Genomic DNA, 19,167 nt, shown 5'->3' on the forward strand with positions numbered 1-19,167 from the left:
CTGATATGCCATTTGGTATCTGGTAGTAGTATTCCATCATTTAACAAATGTTTGTCTTCCCAGCTCCCATATTCTTTTAAATCTTATAATTATTGACTTTAATGTCTTTTAGATTCAGTATTCCTAAATTGTGCTACAATCCCTACGCGAACTAGAATAAAGTATTAGAATCTTGCAAATGTTTTTGACTGCTATATTCTGTTCTTTTTCTTCCATTGATGGCTTACAGCTTTAGCTGTTGAACAATGGAAGCACTTAAACCTCTGGGGCCCATTTGATTTAACTTGTTTATGCATTGATATCTATATGTTAAATGACAAGAGAGTTCAGGTTATTGAATAATTTAAAATTCAGCTCTAATTGGTGTCATATGACCTGGAAAAGGCCATGGATGACGCTAGGAGCATGCTGTGAATTTCTTATAAATAATTCATAAATTAGATGATTCATTTGCCTGGATGTCTTACTAAATGAAAAAGTTTGTAAGTTATAACTGGTGATATAACACCTGTAAGTATTTAGCTCCTATTGCTGAAAAGTATGATCTTTGAGCAAAATCTGCCGGTATAGGAGAGTTAATTAATTTCACTGGGGAGAAAGCACATTTATTTGGAATGAGTCTTTGGCATACCACACAGTGCAGCTCTTGCATTACATGTTTGACAGCTTGACAAGTGGTCCAGTATACCCCCCTTAAAAATACAACATTTCATTTCTGTGCCTTATTTTATATTAACTTCAAATACTGTGGGAAATGGAAGGACCTGCCCCTCTCCCCCCCCCCCCACCCCCCCCCCACACACACATTTCTTTAGGGTTAGGAATATTTATCTAGATTTTTAACTACTGGCTTCTCAATAAAATAAAATTTGAAGTTAAAAGACTGAGATTTTCATTTTTATAAGTCTATCAGTGGGACTATGTGGATTGTTAATAGGATGCTTTCCAGTACAGGACTTCATTAGTTACCATCAAAAATGAATACCAGTATGACATATTGGTGCTATTAATTAATTCTTGTAGTTAACAACTCATAAATGCATTGGAAGTAATCACTTCCTAGTCATGCAAAGTTAATAACTGTTGCAATAAATAATTGCTGCAGTTTAGTTCACCTTTCTCCCCATTGCTCTATAGCAGAGAGTATGGCCAGGCCTGTAAAAATGCTTTGCAAAAATTTATAAAATGTCACTGTTTGCTTGTTGATAGTATTTCTCAAAGTAATGCTGCAGTTTTGTTTGTGTGTGTGTGTGTGTACGTAGGAAAACCCTGGATTACAATAAGAGTAGTACATGACTGTGCATATGTGTTCATGTTCTCATATACCACAGACTCCTTGCTTAAACAAAATATATTTATTGTCTCACTTTTCTGTAGGCTAGAAGTCCAAAATCAGAAGGGCCAGGCTTCTTGATTCTCTCGCTCTCTCCATCTCTCCTTCCCTCTCTCCTTCTCTCTTTTTGTATGTGTGTTTGTGTGTCTGTCCAAATTTTCTCTCATAAGGAAACTAGTCATATTGTATTGGAGCCCATCCTGATCCAGTTTGGCCTCACCTTAACTAATAACATCTTCAAGGATCCTTTTTATAAATAAGTTCACATTTATAGAACCTAGGAGTTAGGAACATGTGTTGGGGGGGTGCACACAAGTCAATCCATAACACAGTATGCACACATGTTCTTTCACACTTGTCTGTATGTATATACATGTATGTAAGATCATATGTATATATTTGTGATAAAGACATCTTTATTTTCTATGCAGTGTCTTTAAAAATGTCATATATTTAAAAGGTATATTAAAAATCCAGAAAACCTTCTTTTGATTCAGAAATGTACCAACCTTCAATATTAGAAAATTCTTCATTGTGCTCAAGTTACTTGACTTGTGATACCTTTTATATAATAAGACAAAGCCAAATATACTACACTGTGAACTCAATGTTTTTATCTGTTACAACCCATAGATCATTTTCCTGTCTAAAATTTTTTAAAATTGCTGTTTTCTTGCCTATATATATATTCCTTTATGTGCTATTCAGCTAAGTATTCTGTTGGTTACTGAAAATACACTCCATCCAAATCATTTTCATCACACAGATAACATGTAAACAGATATATATGCCTTGTCATATTATTCAGTTTGCTTATTGGATTTTGAATATATCTTAGCATATTTATAGAATCCTTTAATTTGAAGGACACAATATAATCATCAAGTTCAGTTGGCAAACTACCTGGGACCAAATCCAGCCCATGATTTTAAACAACCTGTGAGCTAAGAATAGTTTTACATTTTTAAATGGTTGAAAATAAAAATATTTTATCGCAAGTGAAATTCAGTGCCCATAAATAAGGTTTAACTAGAACACAACCATACCCATTAATTTACTACAAAAGCAGAGTTGAGTAGTTGTGACCAAGACCATATGAACTGCAAAGCCTAAAATGTTTATTGGCTGGCCTTTTACAGAAAAAGTTTGGTAGCCCATGCTATATTGCCATGAAAAAGAAAAAACTACAGCTACATGCAGCACCACTGAAGAATCTCACAAACTTAATGTTGATTAAAAGAAGCACACACAAATATATCCTATGATTCCATTTATATACTTAAAAAAAAACTGGTAGAACTGAATTCTATTATAGAATATTTAAGAAGGAAAGTGTTTAAAGCAGAGGACTTATTTCCATAGAGGTCAAGATGGTTGTTCCATTTGAAAGGAGAGGGAGAGGGTAGTGATTCCAAGGGGCCAGGAAGGATCTTCTGCATGCTGACGTTCTATTCCTTGGAAGATGGTAACATGGGCATAGCCTTATGATTAGTTCCTGAGGTGCTAATATTTGTTTTGTACAGTTTTCTGTGTTTATTATATTTCACGTTAGAGAGTTAGAGACGTTCAAGGAGAAAAAAAAGCAACAGCATCAAGTAATAGAAGATTAGAGATTTGAGGGAGACATATATCCAACTCTCACATGTTCTGTTCATGTGACCCTGGGAAAGTTTTGTTGTTTCACTGAACCTCATTTTCTCATCTGTAAAATGGTAATTATAATAACTACCTTGCAGAATTGTTTTAAGAATTGTTTAAGAATTAAAGATCAAATGTAGATAAGGATCATGGTTAATAAGAACAGGAATGTTTTTCTACAAGTTGTTAAGAATGTGGTGATACATGGGGAAAATATAATTAATGTAATTTATGGACTATGGCTAACAACAACATTGTAATTTTTTGTAGCAAAAGCAAAGCTGTGCTATATTAATTCTAAAGGTAAAAAAAGAATATGTGTTTTGGTTTTGTGAGATATGAATTTGAGTAAGTATTTTTTGCTCTTCATTTTTTTCCGTAAATAAGGAGACCTTGACTGTCTTTTAACTAATCTGTGTACATCTGTGTATCTTTCTGAACAGCAAAGGAACAACTGAGTTAGTAGTTGGAATTAGATGAAATCAAAGTACCTGGAAAAAACTTTTTAGGAGTAATGTTTTCATAACACATTGAGCTACCTTTTTCTGTTCTTTTCTTTTTGTGAATTTGAAATAAAGTTGTTAATAAAAAAATAATTATAGGTTGAATACATAAAAACAACATCAGCATAGTACATAATAATCTCTGAGTTAAAAATGACTTAAGTGACAAGATTGTTTGAGAGCCTGTTGAGCATTCAGTAAAGGTGACCTTAGCCAAGTTCTGTCATCAGAAATAATTTGCAGTAAAAGTCTTCCCTGGCCTCTATTTTTCATTTCCTATCTTTAATCCTTTAAAAGTTATTTTGAATAGTTTACAGTTCTTTGGTTGCACAAATACTTCACAAAAGAAGATAAGCATAGGAAAATTTGTCTATCATCCATTACATATCAGGGAAATCCAAATTATGTCTAAAAATAAAAAGACTGATGCTACCAAGTGTTAGTGTAAATGTGGAACGACTGGAATTTACCATATGATCTGGTACTGTAGCCTCATTTCTATAGAAATGCAGCCTTACCATATAACCCAGCAATCATGCTCCTTGTGTTTTACCAAAGGAGTTAAAAAATTATGTCCACAAAATAATCTGCACACCAATGTTTATAGAACCTTTATTTATAATTGCCCAAAACAGGAAGCAACCAATAGGTGAATGGATAAACGTTGTATAGTACATCTATACAATGGAATGTTATTCAGTGATAAAAAGAAATGAGCTATGAAGTCATGAAAAGTTATAGAGGAGCCTGAAATGCATATTGCTAAGTGAAATAAACCAGTCCTGAAAGGTTATATATTTTATGACTCCAACTATATAACATTTTAGAAAAGGCAAAACTATAGAGACAGTAAAAAGATCAGTGGTTGCCAGGAATTTTGTTTGATTGTTTATGGAGGGAGGTATTAAGAGGAAGGGGGATAAATGGTGGAACATGGAATTTTTAGGGCAGTAAAACTATTCTGAATGCTATCATAATGGTGGATACATGACATTGAGCATTTGTCAAAACCCCTAGTACTGTACAACAGAGTGACCCCTAATATAAACTATTGACTTCAGTTAATAAAAATATATCAATATTGGTTTGATTATAACAAATGTACCACACTAATGCAATATGTTAATAATCAGGGAAACTAGCCAGGAGGGAAGTAGGGATAAATGGGAACTCTGTACTTTCTGCTCAGTTTTTCTGTAAACCTAAAACTTCTCTAAAAAATATATTCAATTTTTTAAAAAAAGTTGTGATAGACTGAATAATGCCCTCTTCTTCCCCATATGTATCCATGTCCTAAATCCTGAAATCTGTAAATGTTACCTCATATGGAAAAAATAAAAAGACTTTCTAAGTGTGCTTAATTTAAGGATCTTGAGATAGGAAGATTATACAGGATTATTCAATTGACCTGATATAATCGCAAAGGTCCTTATAAGAGGGACACAGGAGAGACAGAGGCAGAGGAGAAGATGATGACAGAAGCAGAGATTGCAGTGATGCCCTTTGAAGAGGAAGGGGCCACAAACCAAAGAATGCAGGCAGCCATTAGAACCTGAAAAAAGGCAAGGAGACAGATTCTCTCTTCAGAGCTCCAGAAGGAACTAGTCCTGCTGACACCAGGGAAACTTTGATTTTTCACTTATAGAGCATAAATTTGTGTTGTGTTAAACCACTGTTTTTGGTAATTTTTTACAACAGCAATAGGAAGCAAATACAGAAGTTGTAATGTGTAGGTTTACCAAAAAAAAAGTCATATTTCTCTTGCAGCATTGAACAAATAAACTTCCCTCAAGCCTATAAACAACTGTCAATGAAACAAAGTAATTTTAGTAAGAAGGGATTTTGTTTATTTTTTAATATATTTTGTAAATATTAGTGTTCAATACATGGAAGATTTTATAGATTTGCTTGGATAGAGATAGAAAATGATGAGGAGGAGGGAAGCAGTTGTGGCTCAACTGATAGAACGTCCACCTACCACATGGAGGGTCCAGGGTTTGATACTCAAGGCCTCCTGACCCACGTGATGTGCGGGGCTGCTGCGCACAAGGAGTGCTGTGCCATTCAGGGGTGTCCCCCGTGTAGGGGTGCCCCACACTCAAGGAGTGCCCCCCGCAAGGAGAGTCACCTCATGCAAAAAATAGAGCAGCCTGCCCAGGAGTGACACTGCACACATGGAAAGCTGATGCAGCAAGATGACACAACAAAAAAAAAGCAACACGATTTCCCAGTACCGCATGACAAGAATGCACGTGGACATAGAAGAACACACAGTGAATGAACATAGAGAGCAGACGGCAGGGGGAAGGGGAGAGAAATAACATTTAAAAATAAAAAATAGAAAACAATGACAAGGAGGTAAAGCTTTGAATGAAAATATGAGGGAAGAGGAAGAAGGTGAAGGTGTAAATTGCCAAGGATATTACAGATGTTTAACTTGTTTAGGTCTGCTTAATTTCTTTCTCTTGTCCTCTCATCTTTCAGTAAAGACCAAGTCAAGGTTGGAATAAAGGCCTTTTCCAAGGTGAAGGATTTGTCCCTTTCAGTTCTTGTATTAAATGTTACACTCTGACTTCCCAAAAGAAGTAACAGCTGGTAGGAGTAATACATCTTTGGAGAGCCCATTTCTTGCTACTGAAGTAATTAGACATGGTGGACATTTTTGGAGAGCCATTTCTTCCTAGTGAAGTAATTAGACATGGTGAACCTTTTTAATTGTGCCCAAGATCTAAATTGAAAGGAAGTGTTTATTGTGTATAGGGCTGCCCTTGTTAAAGTCTGATCTTTGGCAGGATTATTTTTCAGAATTGTACCCACATCACATCAAGTTTGATTAAGATTCTTTCTTCCACTTTAATCAATTTCATTGTTATTTTGTTGCACAAGTAACCACCTTCATGAGGAAGTTGCTTATTTGTAACATACAACATTTGCATTAAACTAGAATATTTCCAATTGTGCAGCAATTTAGGATTTGGATACACCATGTTTCTGAGAAAAATCTTGAAGAAAAGCTGTTTATTTGTTGTACTAAATGAGTGGTTTTCAGATCTGAGCTACATATCACCACTTAGTCTTCCAAGGCCAAGATCAACAGTGAGACAGATCAAGATGTTCCATGATATACACCAGTGTTTATCAAAGTGTGGTCCCAGATCAGTAGCATCAGCATTACCTGGGAACTTGTTAGAGATGCAAATTCTCTGATTTTGCTCTAGACCTACTGAATTGAAAACTCTGGGGATGAGGCCCAGCAATTCATGATTTACAATCCCTCCAGGTGATTTTGATACACTCTAAAATTTGAGAATCATGGGTATAAACTAAGTTTTGTACCCCTTGATGGATAAATTGTTAGGAGACTTCACTGTATTGCCTATAAAAAGGTACTTTGCAACTGCTTTCTTTCTGCCTGAGTTCTGTTGGATTGTAATCACTAGAATGGCATAATTGAAAAATCACTTAGATTTATAGCTGAAATTAAATGTTTTGTTATTTAAATTACTGCTTTTGATTAGAATAATATTTTTTGGAAGTGCTTGGTTTTGTGTACTATAAAGATGTTTATAAAAACTCACCAAATTTCTACCAGTAACTAAAATTCTGTTCACTGTAAGGCAAAATGTTTTACATTAAATCTCATGCTGTGTAATGGCCAATCCAAAGATTTTTAAATGGGATGAATGAATATCTTGGCTCAGTATTCAAAATTAAATATTTTAAAACATAACATTTAATATTATTGCCTCTTTAAAGTTGATTTTAGGTAACTCTCATTATTTGCAACTTCTAAAACCACCAAAGTTCTTGCTTATATTAAGCAGCATTTAATAAAGGTTGCTTTTTCTCATCTTTATGGAGTTCCTACAAAAAAGATTGTTTGAAAATGGATTTAGCTTTGTGACACATAATTGTTTAGGTGTGTGAGTGCTATCATTTATTATTTAGAAGACAAAACAGCTGTTTGTTTTGGTGAAATATAATACAGGTTTCCAAAAAGCCAAAAGAAAGAATTTGTTTATTGTGTTCTTATTTGACAAGTGATCTTTTGGTTCCTTTTAGGTATCCAATAGGAAAAGTCCTCTCCGATCGTCATCTGTGGAACTGGATGGTTCCTACTTGAGTGTAGCCAAACCCCAAACTTATTATCAAGCCAAGCAAAGGTCTACATCTGAAAACCAGGACTCAACTTCAGAATCCCTTATAAAGTTTAGGAATAATTCTTTTAAACCAGCAGCCCATCAACCTCCCAAAGAGGGTCTAGAGAGGGTGCCATCTGAGACCAGAACACGTAATTATGGATCCCCACGGAGAAAACCAGTGGATGCAGTCCCTGTTGAAAATGCTCCACCAGAAGAAATGAAGATGAAGGAATGTCGAGACCTTAAGCCTGCTCCCTGTAGTCAGTGTTGTGGTTATAGACTTTATGAAAATGTAGATCACATTCACAAGAGCCAACCCCCAAACATGGCCCCTCAGTGTTCTGGGACACATCCAGAATCATGCAATTTTTGTGGGCTCTCCTGGGCATCTCTAATGCATGGCCGAGGGGCACAGTCCAGTGAAACTGACGTCAAAAAACAACTTTCCGAAGATAGGAGGCAGCAGCTTATGCTTCAGAAAATGGAGCTGGAAATTGAAAAGGAGCGCCTTCAGCATCTGCTCACCCAGCAGGAGACAAAGCTTCTCCTAAAACAGCAACAGCTTCACCAGTCTCGACTGGATTATAATTGGTGAGTGCTACCTGTTCTTTCAGCAATATGTATAAATTAGAGAACACAATACCTCTAAGTGGAGAATGGCTGGTGTGTTACTATAGCAAATATGTAAGAAAGAGGTCCCACAGGGTCTTGGCTTGTTTAAGATGCATACCAACTATAACTATTAAGTAAATCCCTCAGTTTCTTTGATTCTAAAGGTTACTTTGATTTCCAATATTATTTTAGAATAATCTGCTTCTGAGCAGTAAATTGCTAGATTCCGAAGGCAATATTTTGAAGTAATATTGCCATTACGCAAAATGCTTTGCTGTTTGATGTCATTTTAGAGACTATTAGGCATTAAGTAAAAGCTTGGTTCATTAAGCAATTATAAATTTCCCCTGGACTGTTCCCTTAAAAACTCCTTCCTGAGAACAATGTTTCAGAAGCTAAATTGCAAGTTTTCATAGGAAAGCATTTGCCCTCAGTGTAACACCACTTCTCTTGGAACCAATAGTGATCTTTCTCTTACTCTGTCTTCATGATTAGGCAGTCCTGTTCTTCATTGTTTTAAAAATGGAGGCTTTTAAAGTAAGTGAAAATGAAGTCTCTTTTAACAGGGTTCACCAAAAACCATGTTGGAAATGACCCCAATCTCTAATCCTCCAGTTAGTGAGAGACTGTCCTGAGAACTTCATTAAAAAAACATTTATTGTATGCTATGATATATAAGGAGTAATTCTAGGTGCTTAGGATAGAAAAATGAACCAATGTGGTCTTTGAGGGCAACAGTCTAGTAGATGAGTGTCATTGACAGGGTCTGGCCGGCAGACCCCCTCAGCCGGACGGGTAAGGACAGCAGAGCAAAGAAACACACACAGTGACCACTCTGGAGACACAGGCTGGTGGCGCAGGTCTGGTTTATTGAGGAAATGCAACAGCTTTTATGGGCACCTAAGGGGAAGTTAGGCGGCGTGCAAGTACCTGATTGGTTATGCTAATTCAGCGAGGCTGGTTGGCTCATGGGATCTTGTTGCTGAGGACCAGGGAAGAAACAGGAGTGGCTTACAGTTGTTAACTGCAAAGCTTGGCACCATCTTTAAAGAGTGGTGCCTGCAGCTCACTCACAGATGAAAATGATAATTATAGAAGAGGTATCATGTTCATTTGTACAGCATTTTATATTCAAATAATGCTGCATAATGATAATAAAATCTTTATTATTCCTACTCAGTGCTGATTTAACTGTGTCCCACAAATTTTGTTATGTTGTATTTTCATTTTCATTCAGGTCAGTGTATGTTTTTTCTTTCTCTTTGGTCTTCTTCTTTGATCCATAGGTTACCTAGAAGTATTTTATTTAGTTTCCAAGTTGTTGAGTTTTCCTTTTTTTATTTCTGTTATTGATTTCCAGTTTGATTCCATTGTGACCAGGTAAAACTCTCTGTATGATTTCAGTTCTTTCAAACTTGTTGAGATTTGTTTTAGACCCAAGATATGATATATGCTCCATGAGCTCTTCAAAGGTATGTGTATTCTGCTTTTGCTGGGTAGATTATTCTTTAAATGTTGCTTAGATCCTGTTGGTTGATAATGTTGTTCAGTTGTTCTATATCCTTGCTGATTTTCTATCCAGTTCTATCAATTTTGTTTATTAATTGTGCATATGTCTATTTTCCCTGTCAGTTTAATCAATAGTCAGTTTTGTTTCACATATTTATACCTCTTGTTTGGTACCTACACTTTAAGAATTGCTATGTCTTCTTGGTAGATTGACCATTTTATCATTATATTATACCCTTTTCTATCCCTAGTAATTTTCTTTACTCTGAAGTCTACTTTATATGTAATTAATATAGCCACCCCTGCTTTCTATTTTTTTTTTTTTTTATGTTTGCATTGTGTATTAGTCAGCCAAAGGGGTGCTGATGCAAAATACCAGAAGTCTGTTGGCTTTTATTGAGTATTTATTTGGGGTAGAAGCTTACAGTTACCAGGCCATAAAGCATAAGTTACTTCCCTCACCAAAGTCTATTGCCACGTGTTGGGGCAAGATGGCTGCTGACGTCTGCCAAGAATTCAGGCTTCTAAACTTCCTCTCTTCCTGAGGCTCCATTTCTCTCTTGGCTCAGCTGCTGTGTTCTCTCCACAAGGCCAGTTGTAGACTCTCAGGGTAATGGCTCAGTCTCTCTCCCTAGGGCTTCTGCCGTGTCTAAGGAGCCAACTCTATTCCTCTGTGTCCTTCTTCTGTGTGTTCACTTCCTGGGCTCCAGCTCAAAACTCGCAACTCTGTCTTTTGCCATGTGACATGGCCCAATCAAAGCCCTACTCATAATTTTAATCAATTAAAAGTGATACCGCTGACAGACCAGTTTACAAATATAATCCAATAATTATTTTTGGAATTCATAAACAATGCTAAACTGCTGCACATGGTATGAGGTTTATCCATTCTTTTTACTTTCTGACTTACCTATATAGTGATATTTGAAATCAGGTTCTTGTAGCTGGCATTTACTGATTCAAGTAAATGATTCAATTGTTTTAATCCACTCTGCCTATTTCTGTCTTTTAATTAGTGTATTCAGACCATTTGCTTTTAATGTGTTATTGGTACATTAGGGATTAGTCACATTGTATTTTTAATTTTCTATTCTATTTTTCATTTCTCTTATTTCTTTTCCCTGCTTTCCTGTGGGTTACTTGAATATTTTTCAGAATTTCATTTTATCGTTAGTTTTTTGTGTATATAGATTGCTTACTGGTTAATCTAGGTAATATATTATACACACATAATTTATCAGAGTGTACCGGTGTCATATTTTACTGGTTTAAATGAAGTGTAGAATTGTTAACTCCCTTTAAGACTCTTTACCCATCCTCATTTATAGTTATGTAATAATGTTAAATATTTCCTCTGCATACATTAAGAATCACATCAGAAAATATTATAATTTTTTCTTTAACCATCAAATTTAGATTAATTTAGAAACTAATTTTGAAAACTAAAAAGGAGAAGCAAAGTCTACTGATTTATCCATATTTTTATTCTTTTCATTGTTATTTCTTCTTTCCTTGTGTTCCAAGATTGCTTCTTTTATCATTTCCTTCTTGTTTCATATGTTTTTTCTAACCTTTCTTTTGGGCAAGTCTGCTGGCAACAAATTCTCTTAGTTTCCCTTTACCTGAGAATCTTTTCATTTTCTTATCAATTCTAAATGACTTTATTGCTGGATATAGAATTCTAGGATGATAGTTCTTTTCTTTCAGCACTTGAAAAATGTTGTGCCTAGCATCCATGTTTTCTGGTGAGAAATCCTCTGTCATTCAAATTATTTATTCCTGATTAGTAAAGTGTCATTTCTTTTTGGCTGCATTCAAGATTATATTTCTTTTTCTTTAGTTGTCAGAAGTTTAATGTGCTTTAGCATGGATTTCTTTGAGGTTTTCTTGTTTGGAATTGCACAGCTTCTTGAATCTGTAGGTTTATGTCTTTTGCCAAGTTTCATGATTTTTCAACCTACTTTTAGAAATTTATTTTTTCAAATACTTTTTTTTTTAAATTTTTCTCCCCTTTCTCCCCCCCCCCCCCCCCCCAGTTGTCTGCTGTCTGTGTCCATTTCCTGTGTGTTCTTCTGTGACCTCTTCTATCCTTATCAGCGGAACCGGGAATCTGTGGGTTTTTTTGCGTGTCATCTTGTTGTGTCAGCTCTCCGTGTATGCAGTGCCATTCTTGGGCAGGCTGCACTTTCTTTCACACTGGGCGGCTCTCCTTATGGGGTGCACTCCTTGTGTGGGACTCCCATACATGGGGGACACCCCTGCGTGGCATGATACTCCTTGAGCGCATCAGCACTGTGCATGGGCCAGTTCCACACGGGTCAAGGAGGCCCAGGGTTTGAACCACGCACCTCCCATTTGGTAGGTGGACGCCCTATCCACTGGGCCAAGTCCACTTCCCTCAAATACTTTTCCACCCTATACTTTTTCTCCTTTTCTTCTGGGACTCCAGTTACATGAAAGTGTGATCTTTTGATTTAGTCCCACAGGTGTCTGAGGCTCTGTTCATTTTCTTTTCAGTCTATTTCTTTTTTTTTTTAAGATTTATTTTTTTATTTATTTCTCTCCCCTTCCCACCCCCCCCCCCCCGAGTTGTCTGCTCTCTGTGTACATTCACTGTGTGCTCTTCTGTGACTGCTTCTATCCTTATCAGTGGCACTGGGAATCTGTGTTTCTTTTTGTTGCATCATCTCATTGTGTCAGCTCTCCGTGTGTGCAGTGCCATTCTTGGGCAGGCTGCACTTTCTTTCTCACTGGGCAGCTCTCCTTATGGGGTGCGCTCCTTGCGCATGGGGCTCCTTTACACGGGGGATACCCCTGTGTGGCACAGCACTCCTTGCACGCATCAGCACTGTGCATGGGCCAGCTCCACAAGGAGGCCAGGGGTTTGAACCACAGACCTCCCATGTGGTAGGCAGACGCCCTATCCATTGGGCCAAGTCCGCTTCCCATTCAGTCTATTTCTTTATGCTGTTCAGATTATGTAATTTCTCCTATTCTAATCCTCAGGTTCACTGATTCTTTCCTTTGTTCTTTCCATTCTGTTGCACTAATTCATTAAGTTAATTTATTTTGGTTATTATATTTTTGAGGTATCTTAAGTGTATATTTTTCTTAAATAAAATTTCCATTTGATTCTTGTTTGTGTCTTCAATTTTTGCAAATACTTTGTTTCTTTGCTCTGATCATCAACTTTTTCATTTCTTTCAAGCATGTTTATAAATACTAATTGAAGCATTTTTATGATGGCTACTTTGAAATCCTAACCAGATGATTCCAAAATTTGTGTCATCTTGGTGATGGCTTCTGTTGATTATCTTTTCTTATTCAAGTTAAGATCTTTTGTTTTTTGTGAGACAAGGGATATTCATTTGCATCCTACATATTTTGTATATTATAATGTAAGACTGGATCTTATTCACATCTTCTTGTTTAGCAAGATACCACCCCAGCATTGGGTTTGGGGTACCTCATTATACCTGGTAGAAAATGAAAGTCCAGACTCCCACATAGCCTTTGGTGGTGGGGTATGGTAAGTAGGGAGACACCTTTTTTCCCATGATATTTGACTGAAATAGACACTTATTGTTTAAAAATTCTTCTCTTGCTAGCCCCTGTCCTGGTCCTTTGGCTAGAGAGAGCAGACTTTTATTTTTTTCCCTGTGCCCTTTGGTGTTTCAGGGTTGCCAACTTCTCCAGCATTCAATCTACCATGGAACATGAGACAAAATCAAAACCTAAGAAACTCACTACTATTTTTATTCTTGTCCAGTCTACCTTCTCTATCTTTCAAAGTCTTTTTATGTTTGTTTCATGTATATTATCCATGATGCTTGGCTGTGCTTAGCAGCAGGACTGGTAAAAATTGTATATACTGTATCCTTCCCAAGAACTGGAAGTCCTAGAGATTTTAATAAGAGTTAAAGAGCAAATAAATATTTAAGATTTCAATTGGTTTAATGATTTCTAGTTTTGATCCAATTTCATTCGGCTAATAATGTAATGATATGTGTGAATTAGATTTCATTAAATTATATTTCATTGCTTTTGATTAAAAAATTACACTTTCGAAGACTGAACCAAATTCTTTCACAAAGCAAATTAATGGAACATTCTACAATATGGATCTCCTGTTGGGAAGAGAATGCAGTTTGTCTAGCATTATTGTTGAAATTCATTACATTTTTTAAACTCTAAAAAAATTTTACCATCTGAAATCTACTCACCTAAGGTAACTCAAGCTCCTTTGTGGAACCAGATCTCTTTGTGATATTTTTTTAAGCAGAAAATGTTTGTCTGTTGTGTGCAGAGATGCCATCCTTACAAGAAGTCATGATTTGACTTTAATATTACTTCTTAGATGAATGGATATTTCCCTTGGAAGGAGTCAGTTTCTTTCTAGCTTTAAGAACCCAAATGTTTTACTTTGGGGCCTTTTCAATCTTCTTGGGTCGCCCTTATAAAATAAATACATACAAACCATCAGAGAATGTCCAGCTCTGACACCTCCACCTTGAGATAATGATCAAGCTGATTTCCAGTGCCCTAGTTATCTTTTAAAGAAGGTCTTTGTGACACTTTATAAGTCCCAGCCATCACAGTTGGGACCATATCATTCTGTCCTTGTATAGTCTATTAGCCAAAGTGGTGCTGATGCAAAGTACCAGAAATCTATTGGCTTTTATAATAGGTATTTATTTGGGGTAGAAGCTTGTAGTTACAAGGTCCTAAAGAATCCAACTCAAGATTACTTCCTCACCAAACTCTGTTGCCACATGTTGAAGCAAGATGGTGGGCAATCTCTCCTGGTGTCTCCTTCCTTCTTCTTCTTAATGTTCCATGTGCTCAGCTTCTTCTGATCTCAGCTGTAGGTTGGCATAGGGCTCCTCTTTCAGTGCTTCTCAGCTGCTCTGGTCTCTTCACAAGGTCAGCTATAAACTATCAGGTGAGTAACTCCTCTCTCTCCTGGAGTTCCAGGATCAAACCTGGCAACGTTCTCTATCTCTTCTTCTGTACCTTCTCCTGTGTGTCTTCTTGATTAAGTGTCTGTTTATGTAGCCCAAGGGGGCAAGGATTCAAACCTGAGCCATGCCCTACTGACATGGTCAAATCAAAGGCCCTGAATTGATTTAATTAAGTAAACTTAAAACCTTTGAATTTAAATCAATCAAAGGGTATCATAACCAGCGGAACAGACCAGTTTATAAACATAATCTATATCTCTTTTTGGAATTCATAAGTAATATCAAATGCCACATATAACTAGACCTAAAGCAAAATTTTCCCCAATCTAGACAAAATATGAGTGAGATGTCCAGATATACAGAGGTTTAAGACATTTTTTTCATTTTTTATTGTAATAAAATATATATACCATAAATTTTCCATTTAACCATTTTAAGTATGTAAATCAATGACATTAATTACATTGTGAACATTTTCCTACCATCACCACCATCCATTACCATAATTTTTTTATCATCCAAAACAGAAACTCTGTATTCATTAATCAGTAACTCCCTATTCCCCCTACCTTCACTTCTGTTAACTTCTTTTTTTTTTCCTTTAAAACTATTTTAATAGTTATATAGGGATATAATTGACACAAAAGAAAGGTCTCACAGTTGAAGTGAAAATTTTAAGAAGTTTTGATACAAATGTGTATATATATCAACCATCAAGAGAGTGGGTACATCTATACTCCCCCAAATTTCCTTATAATTCCTTAGAAATCCTCTTCACACCTTTTCCCTACTGCAAGCAATCTATTGACTTCTAATCTACTTTGTGTCTCTATGATTTGCCTAATCTTAACATTTCATGTAAGTGGAAACATATTCATGTTTGTGTGTTTGGTTTCTTTCACGTAGCATAATGTTTTTTAGGTTCGTCCATGCAGCAACATATATCAGAACATCATTCTTTTTTATGTCAAAGTAATACTACATTGTATATATATGCCACATTTTGTTTGTCTATTCATCTGTTAATGTACTCTTAGGTTGTTTCCATCTTTTGGTTGTTGTGAATAACCAATAGTAACCATTAATTGTGAATATTGCTACTGTGAGCATTGGTTTACAAATATCTCTTCAAGTTCCTGTTTTCAGTTCTTTGGGGTATATATCTAGGAATAGAACTACCAGGTCCTATGGTATTTCTGTATTTAATTTTGAGGAAACACCTGTTTTCCATGGTGTTTACGCCATTTTATATTCCCACCAGCAACACACCAGGATTCCAATTTCTCCACATCCCCCCCAGCACTTCATATATCCTTTCTTTAAAAATTAATAATAGCCTTCTTAGTGGATATGAAGTGGTATTTTAATTGTATTATGTTCAACATATTTTATGTGCTGATTGGCCGTTTATATATATTCTTTGGAGAAATGCCTATGCAAGCCCTATGCCCATTTTTAAAATTGGGTTGTTGGTCTTTGTTGTTGTTGTTGAGTTGTAGGCATTCTATATATATTCTAGACATTAAAGCCTTATCAAATGTGTGGTTTGCAACTATTATCTTACATTCAGTAGGTTGTCTTTTTACTTTCTTGATAATGTCTTTTCATGCTCAGTTATTTTTAATTTAATGAAGTCCCATTTAGCTATCATTTATCTTGTTGTCCATGCTTTTGGTATCATATTTAAGAAAGCATTACCAAGAAAGAGGTAATAGAGACTTGCCCCTTTGTTTTCCTCTAAGAATTTTATAGTTTTAGCTCATATATTTAAGTCATTGATCCATTTTAAGTTAATTTTTTTATATGGAATGAAGTAGGAATACAATTTCATGCTTTTATTTGTGGATATCATTTTCCCAACACTGTTTGTTGGGAACTAATCTTTCCACATTGAATAGGCATTGTACTCTGTTGAAAATCAATCAATCATAAATGTGTGAGTTTATCTGTACTCCCAATTTTATTCTATTGATCTATATGTCTCTCTTATGCCAAGATCATACTATTTTGACTACTATAACTGTGTAGTAAGTTTTGAAATTGGAAAATGTGGTACATCCAACTTGTTCTACTTTTTCAAGATTGCTATGGCTATTCAGGGCCCTTTGCAATTCCATATGAATATATAAGGACTGTCTTTTCCACTTCTGCATTAAAGACTGCATTAAAGATTTGGAATTGTGTTGAAGCTGTATATCACTTTGGATATTTTCATATCTTAACCATATATATCTTCCAATCCATAAACATGGGATATGTTTAGTTCTTCAATTTCTTTTGGCAATATTTTGTTGTTTTCAGTGTACAAGTCTTCCATATCCTTGGTTAAATTTAATTCTAAGGGAGGGGCAAGATGGCCATAGAGTAGGTAGCTCCAAGAGACAGCTCATCCTACAGTACAGTTGGTAATCAGTAAGAGCTGTCTAAATCACCTGTTCAGGGTGCCCAAGAAACCAGAAGAGTATCCTGCAACATCCTTGGAAGAACAGGTAAGATTTATGCAGTGAAGATTTACGAGTAGAGCACTCTGCACTGGCAGGTCAAGACACCTCAGGAGCTTTTCCCTGACTGGAGTTGGAAGCTCCATTTTCCAAAAATGGTGGAGAAAGAGACCGTTGGACACTGACCTCAGCTAATAATTAGTAAATTCAGCTGGCTGTAGTCCAATCCTTAGTACAGCTAAGGTTTGAACCTATCCAAGTCAGAAAGAGCCTGGTAGCCTCCATTTTAACTTCACCTCTAGCATGAGGGGAAATGGAATGAAAATCGCAGTGATGGTAGGAATCAGCTTCTTCCCATCCAGATAAGATTGCTACACAAGCCTGGCTCCAGCCCCATCTCTGGCAGAGAGGAAGCTGGGGGCATGCACTAGCCTCTCCAGGCACCTGCAGTCACTTTAGGGTCACATGGACAAGATTGCAAAACTTAACTTTGCTATAAGTCAAGTCAGGGAGAAACTAAAGAGGCTTTTCTATTTCTGCTACATGGGCTGTTAGAATTTTTATTGGTAATGCACTGAATCTGTAATTCAATTTGGGTAGAATTGACATCTTAATGATATTTAGCCGAACATGAAATGTCCTTCCATTTATTTAGGTCTTCCTTGATTTCTTTTGGCAATGTTTTGTTGTAGTTTTCTGTATACACATCCTTTACATCCTTGGTTAAGTTTGTTCCTAGATATTTGATTTTATTAGTTGCTATTGTAAATGGAATTTTTTTTCTTCATTTCCTTCTCAGTTTGCTCATTACTAGTGTATAGAAGCACTATTGATTTTTGCATGTTGGTCTGGTTCCCACCACTTTGCTGAACTTGTTTCTTAGCTTTACTAGCTTTCTTGTAGTTTTTGGGGGCTTTTTATTTATAGGAGCATGGCATTTGCAAATAGTAAAAGTTTTACTTCTTCCTTTCCTATTAAGGTGCCTTTTATTTCCTTTTCTTGCCTAATTGCTCTAGCTAGAACTTCTAGCGAGATGTTGAATAACAGCGGTGACAGTAAGCATCCTTGTCTTATTCCAGATTTTAGAGGTAAAGCATTCTGTTTTTCACCATTGAGTATAATGTTAGCTGTGGGGTTTTTCATATATGGCATATATGAAAACAGTCCTGTTTCAAAGTGTTTTATCAAGAAAGGATGTTGGGTTTTGTCAAATGCCTTTTCCACATCAATGGAGATGACCATGTTTTTTTTTCCTTCTATTTGTGAGGTACTATAAGAAAATTATTATTAAGAATTGTGAATTCATAAGCTATCTAATCAATAGTGTCTGCTGTTTTAACCTAGAATTGTGAATGACTAAGTTGTCCTTTGGAATATTACATGCTGCTATGTAGGCAACCCCATCATCTATTACCTAAAAAACAAATGTTTAAGAAGAACTAAATACCAGATGTGATACTTGCATGTCCTATTTGGATCCGCTGTAAAACTAAATGCTGAAAATCTTTAATTCCTATTCAGTGTACCATAAATAGAATAGAACAAAGACCCCCAAGACACCGTGTCTCTCCTGTGAAGGGCTGGCCATCCACCCCTGGACGGATTCACTTACTTTTTTAAAAATTGTCTTTTTTAAAAAAGATATATAGATCACAAAAAAATTTTACATTAAAAAATATAAGAGGTTCCCATATAGCCCACGCCCCATCCCACCCCCATTCCTCCCATATCAGCAATCTCTTTTATCATTGTGGCACATTCATTGCATTTGGTGAATACATTTTGGAGCACTGCTGCACTACATGGATTATAATTTACATTGTAGTTTACACTCTCCCCCAGTACATTCAGTGGCTTATGGCAGGATATATAATGTCCAGCATCTGTCCCTGCAATATCATTTAGAACAACTCCAAGTCCTGAAAATGCCCCCACATCACATCTCTTCTTCCCTTTTCCTGCCCTCAGCAACTACCGTGGCCACTGTGTCCACATAAATGATACAATTTCTTCCATTGCTAGAGTCAC

At 36.1% G+C, this 19,167-nt stretch overlaps 1 protein-coding gene across 1 annotated transcript in view; it reads left to right on the forward strand.

Annotated features, from left to right (window-relative positions):
- KIAA1328 (KIAA1328 ortholog) overlaps window positions 1-19,167 on the forward strand; it is a 403,146-nt gene that overhangs the window by 190,015 nt on the left and 193,964 nt on the right. Inside the window, exon 7 of the mRNA XM_058277168.1 lies at window positions 7,537-8,207. Coding sequence (XP_058133151.1) covers window positions 7,537-8,207 — 671 coding nt within the window. The remainder of the gene's footprint in view (window positions 1-7,536; window positions 8,208-19,167) is intronic.

Source organism: Dasypus novemcinctus, chromosome 16 (genome assembly GCF_030445035.2).
Source record: "Dasypus novemcinctus isolate mDasNov1 chromosome 16, mDasNov1.1.hap2, whole genome shotgun sequence".
Classification (NCBI taxonomy): domain Eukaryota; kingdom Metazoa; phylum Chordata; class Mammalia; order Cingulata; family Dasypodidae; genus Dasypus; species Dasypus novemcinctus.